Source organism: Papaver somniferum, chromosome 3, assembly GCF_003573695.1.
Source record: "Papaver somniferum cultivar HN1 chromosome 3, ASM357369v1, whole genome shotgun sequence".
NCBI lineage: Eukaryota > Viridiplantae > Streptophyta > Magnoliopsida > Ranunculales > Papaveraceae > Papaver > Papaver somniferum.
Genome location: NC_039360.1, coordinates 176399057 through 176405516, shown reverse-complemented (window position 1 = coordinate 176405516; position 6460 = coordinate 176399057). Strand labels below are relative to the sequence as shown.

At 37.5% G+C, this 6460-nt stretch overlaps 1 protein-coding gene across 1 annotated transcript; it reads left to right on the top strand.

Annotated features, from left to right (window-relative positions):
* Nucleotides 1–893: 893 nt before the first annotated feature.
* LOC113360371 lies at nt 894–1765 on the top strand. Its single transcript, XM_026603884.1, has 2 exons — nt 894–1135; nt 1192–1765. Exons 1-2 carry the CDS (start codon nt 894–896, stop codon nt 1763–1765), a joined length of 816 nt encoding a protein of 271 aa, XP_026459669.1.
* The last annotated feature ends 4695 nt before the right edge of the window (nt 1766–6460 follow it).

Here is a 6460-nt window from a genome sequence, read left to right as displayed (position 1 = left end):
AATGTGAATAGAATTGAGTCTGACTTTGCAGAAAATGCAAAGGTTGCATCATTGGCTAGGAGAGTATAAGCGCTAGAGCTGCAGAAGAATGTGAGAACTACTGCCCCTACTCTCTATGACCAAATTGAAATAGACACTTGTGCCGCATGCCACAGTTCAGACCACCTAGTGGATAGTTGTCTATACCTACAAGCATTTCATGAGTCTAGACTCGAGCAGGGTAATACTTTGTACCATAAGCAAGAGAAAAATGCTTATTCTCAGACCTACAACTCAGGGTGGAGGAATCACCCTAACTTTTCATGGTCTAAAGGGTCCTACAAGTGGGTACAACGAGTAATAACCAAGGATATTCATATCCTAAAAACCCCCAAGTACAGTCAGACACACAGTACCCTGTGGAGAAAAGGCCTAGATTTAATGATGGTGTGAACTAAATGAATCAAAATCTTTTGCCGTGTCAGAAGTTGAATGATCAAAGGCTTGCGAGTTTAGAACTCAAATTAGGACAAATCTGTGATGCACTTAATGAGAGTGGAAAAGGCAAGCTCCCAAGCCAACCTCAACAGAATTCTAAAAGTGCATTTCAGGTAAGCACCTCAACTTGTAATGAGACTCCACGTGATCATGTGAATGCTGTCACCACTCTTCGTAGTGGTAAAGTTGTTGATAACAATGTAGATGTATCACAGTCAAGTGAGTCTAAATCAGACTCGCCGTCACATACAATTCCAGAGAAAACACCTGTTGTAAAAAAGGAACCTGAGCATGATAGTGACTCTAACAATTCCACTGATGTTAATGTTCATGTAGCATCTCATGTGCCCGTTGCTCCATTTCGTCAAAGATTGGTGAAATAGAAGAAAGGTACGCGATACAATGAGATGTTAGAAATGTTTAAACGAGTCAATGTAAACATCTCTTTTCTCGAAGCAATCAAGCAGATACCTGCTTATGCTAAGTTCTTGAAAGATTTGTGCACTCAAAAGCGGAAGCTTCATGTGCATAAGCGTGCCTTTTTTCTTACTGAGAAGGTAAGTTCCATAATTCAAAACAAAACACCACCTAAGTTTAAAGACCCAGGTAGTCCAACTATCACATGCACTATAGGTGACCATACAATCGATAGAGCTTTGTTAGACTTAGGTGCAAGTGTGAACCTTTTTCCATATTCTGTGTATGAGCAATTAGGTTTTGGGGAGCTGAAACCCCTCCTGTTACGCTGCAATTAGCGGACAGATCTGTAAAAATACCTCGTGGTATCGTTGAAGATGTCTTAATCAAGGTTGAAATTTTTTATTTTCCTGTGGACTTCATTGTGTTGGATACTCAACCTTTGCAAAACCCAGATTGTCACATTCCTGTCATTTTAGTACGTCCTTTCCTGGCGACGTCTAATGCTATTATAAACGGTCATAATGGAGTGTTGAATTTGTCTTTTGGTAACATGAATGTAGAACTGAATGTGTTTAACATTAGTCAACAACCTATGGATTGTGATGATACTGAATTGCATGAGATTAACATGATTGAGAGTCTGATCCAAGAATCATTGCTTGATATCTTATATGTGGACCCTTTGCAAGCATGTCTAGATAACTTTAACTTAGATCTTTTTGACTCTGAGTATATTAGTGAAGTGCACTCTTTGCTTGAATCTGTACCACCTATGGATATTGCTAAATGGCAAACTGCAATAGAACTACTTCCACTTTCTGATCCCAAGTATGCCCATCTCTTGTCGAACCACCTAAGCTTGATTTGAAACCATTGCCTGACACTTTGAAATATGCTTTCTTAGGTTCTTCTGACACCTTGCATGTTATTATAGCATCATGTTTAGACACTGAACAGGAAAGTAAACTTTTAGAAGTACTTAAAGAGCATAAAGAGGCTTTAGGTTGGACCATCTAAGACCTAAAAGGTATAAGTCCCACAATTTGCATGCATCACATAAATCTTGAAGAAAATACTAAACCATCTAAGGAAATGCAAAGGAGACTTAACCCCAACATGAGAGATGTTGTTAAAAGTGAGATTCTGAAATTACTTGATGCATGTATCATATATCCAATTCCAGATAGCCAGTGGGTCAGTCCCATTCAAGTTGTACCCAAAAAGTCTGACATTAATGTAGTTCAAAATGAAATGAATGATCTGCTCCTCACTCGTGTGACCACAGGGTGGCGAGTCTGCATTGACTATAGGAAATTGAACACATAACAAAGAAAGACCATTTTCCTCTTCCCTTCATTGACCAAATGCTAGAAAGGTTATCGAGACATAGTCACCATTGTTTCTTAGATGGCTATTCGGGTTATAACCAAATTCACATAGCACCCAAGGACCAATCAAAGACCACATTTACATGTCCTTATGGTACATTTTCTTTTCGTCGTATGCCTTTCGGGTTGTGTAATGCGCCTGCCACTTTTCAACGTTGCATGATGAGCATCTTTTCTGACATGGTAGATAAATTTCTTGAAATCTTCATGGATGATTTTTCTGTCTTTGGGTCTTCTTTTGATGAATGTTTACATCATCTTACTCTTGTGCTGATTCGATATAAAGAAAAGAATTTGGTTTTGAACTGGGAAAAATGTTATTTCATGGTCAATTCAGGCATAGTTATAGGGCATATCATTTCTGAAAAAGGCATAGAAGTAGATAAAGCTAAGGTTGATCTCATTCAGCACTTGCCTCAACCTCGCTCTGTGAGAGAGATAAGGTCATTCTTAGGCCATGCCGGTTTTTACCGACGATTCATCAAAGACTTTAGTAAACTTTCAAGACCCTTGTGTAGTCTTCTTGCAAAAGATGTTGCTTTTATATTTGATGATGCTTGTGAGCATGCATGGGAAGAACTTAAAACCCTCCTCACATCTGCTCCTATAATTAGATCACCCGACTGGACTTTACCATTTGAAATTATGTGTGATGCGTCTGACTATGCTGTAGGAGATGTTTTAGGTCAACGAGTAGATAAACTCCCTTATGTGATCTACTATGCTAGTAAAACCTTTAATGATGCTCAACTGAACTATTCAACCACTGAGAAATTATTGCTAGATGTGGTGTTTGCATTAGACAAGTTTAGATCTTATTTGATAGTTCCCAAAGTCATCATATATTCTGACCATGCTGCATTGAAATATCTTCTGTTTAAGAAAGATGCTAAAGCTCGTTTAATTCGATGGATACTCTTGTTACAAGAGTTCAATCTCGAAATTCGAGATAAGAAAGGGGTTGAGAATGTTGTTGTTGATCACTTGTCTATGTTGAATGTTGAATATGTTAATGAATCACTGCATATTAGATAATCATTCCCTGATGAACAATTGATGCTTGTGTCTGAAATGCCTTGGTTTGTCGATATTGTTAACTACCTTGCTACGGGTAGAATGCCTTTGCATTGGTCTAAACAAGACCGATCCAAGTTCTTATCTGAAGTAAAACACTTCTTTTGGATGACCCATACTTGTTTAAATACTGCCCTGACCAACTCATTAGGAGATGTGTCCCCAATTCTGAACAAAGAGATGTCATCTCTTTCTGTCATGACCATGCATGTGGAGGCCATTTTAGTGCCAAGAAAACTGCTGCAAAGATCTTGTAGAGTGGTTTCTATTGGCCATCATTGTTTAAAGATAGTCATACCTTTTATATTGCTTGTGAACAATGTCAGAAATTAGGAAGTATCTCAAGAAGAAACATGATGCCTCACAACCTATTTTGATTGTTGAATTATTTGATGTATGGGGGATTGACTTCACGGGTTTGTTTCCTAATTCTGAAGGTAAGCTATACATCCTTGTTGTTGTTGATTATGTTTCTAAGTGGGTAGAAGCAATTGCAACCAAAACAAATGACCACAAGGTGGTACTTTCATTCTTAAAAGAAAACATATTTTCTCATTTTGGCACCCCTAGAGCTATAATCAGTGACGGGGGTTCACATTTCTGCAATAAGTCTTTTGAGTCTTTAGTGCACAAGTATGGCATAACTCATAAAGTCGCAACCCCATACCATCCACAGACCAGTGGACAGGTAGAGGTGTCTAATAAGGAGATTAAGCATATTCTAGAAAAGACGGTTAACCCGTCTAGAAAAGATTGGTCTTTATGGTTGAATGATGCCTTATGGGCCTGTAGAACAACATATAAAACCCCTATTGGCATGTCCCATTAACGTCTTGTGTATGGAAAGCCCTGTCATTTACCTGTTGAGTTAGAACATCGAGCTTATTGGGATATCAAGAAACTTAACTTTTCTCTTGATAAGGCAGGTACTCAACGAAAACTTCAACTCAATGAGTTAGAAGAGCTGAGAAATGATGCTTATGACAATGCTAAGCTGTACAAGAACAAAATGAAAGTGTTCCATGACAAGCGCATTTTGCGCAAGTCATTTACACCTGGCCAAAAGGTTTTGTTGTACAACTCTCGCTTACATCTTTTTCCAGGTAAATTGCATTCGAGATGGACAGGCCCGTTCTTGGTGCGCACAGTATTCCCTCATGGAGTTGTAGACTCGAAGATATGGCAAATAAGAACGTCTTCAAAGTCAATGGGCAGACTAAAGCCATTCCTTGAACCAATCTCACCTGAAATTGAAACAACTGATCTGGACGACCCCATCTATGTTGACTAAACTGGTTTACCTGTGTACATACATATGGATTAAAATCCATTCTCTTTTCCTTTTATTTTTTTCTTTCTTTGTGCATAGTTTCTTTTATGTGTGCTAACCAATATTTTTTGTCTTATCGCTAATGTTGTTTGCTTTCAAAAGCATTCATCCATTTATGGTTTAACACCATCCTTTTTGCATAAGATAATCTCTTTCATTTCGTCTACTCTGCGTTGTTCTCCTGGTATATTCTTGTAATTTCAATCATATTTTGAAACATCGAGGACAATGTTAGATTTAGGTTTGGGGGAGTATTTTGCATATAGAGTTTTTAGTCTTTTGCACCTTAAAAAAAATAAAAAAATATTCAAATCTTTGTAAATATTTGCATAAAACCTCCAACTTTTAGAGATTTTAGAGTAGTATGCTTCTAGCTATGTTTACATAAAAAGTCTGACCGAAATAACTGAACTTGGAAGTACTGGAGAACATAATCAGGTTTTTTGATTATCTGAGCGTTAAAGTTGGATTTAACCATGTCGGTAGGCGAATTAGGTGCAACAAAGATATTTGGTATTAGAGTTGTGATCACCCTTAGTGGAGACAATATATTTTTACATCAAACGAGGTACCAACCTTCAATTTTTTTGTGACTATCTAACTAGGCCTTTTAGAGTGTGTGTCACCGTGCGTAAATTCCGGGTAGAAATGGTGAGCTACCCAACTTCCCACCACTTTCAGCACTATTTTTGATCTCTTGAGTGTTAATTTTGTCAATCATGAGGGTGACGTCTATAGATGAAAACTCCTTCTTGTAGTTTGTTTTGCAGTTATCACCGCTCTCTCTCTCTCGACAACATCAACAGATCCATATAAAACATCATCATCAACAAGCAGCGCGACATCAAAATATTTGAAGAAAGTTGAAATAGTCCAAGGTTTACATGCAACAATACAAGAAAAACTTTAAAAGTGAAGATACAGTAAAAAAAGAAGAAATCTATACACAAGTGAAGACTTATCTTATAAGAGCAAAGAAAACAGAAAAAGATGAGAAATAGTGAAGTTCATAAACATCAAGACAATACAGTTTATGAAGAATTAAGTGATAAAGTCCTTCCTCCAAGGATTTAGTAGTTCATTATTATTTTATTTTCAGTTTTTCATTTAATTACATGTCAAAATAAAATAATATATATATGAATAGTTTGTTTTCGGTTTTATTGAATAACGCCATGGTAAAGAAGAAAAATAAGAGGAAAATTCAAGCAACTAGAAGGTTCTACGAAGTTCAAGAGTTCATCATCAACAATTGAAGACTGAAGACGAAGACATTTCTATGGATGCTATAAGAGTGGTGTTGATTGCCGATCGGATGTGAAGGTAAGTGAGTACTCCCATCCTTGCTAATGGTTGATTTCCTTTCTTACTGATCATTAGATAAAGATTCTTATTCCCACAACTTTGTGGAGTCTCCAGAAATTATTTCGGAAGGTTATCCTTCCCACCATTCAACGTGTGCAGTCTTTATTCTTATCTGCACACATGAGAGACTATAAAAGCGGCCTTTTTTGAGTGCAATTATCATAAAACCCTATTGGTGAGGCAGAAGTAGAGGCTTGTGATCACTCTCGAACCCAAATTATTTCATATGGTGTGGTTACTTCTCGCTCAACTCTTAAGGATGAGAATGCGTTCTTTTGGTAGTTCTAACTTCTTATTACTAGCATGCAGAAACTCTATGTCCTCATAGCTCCTTGGATGCTTGGGACTCTATTACGCTCTGAAGTTGGAGAAGGTTTTGTGGGTACACCTCTGGTAGACCCTCACA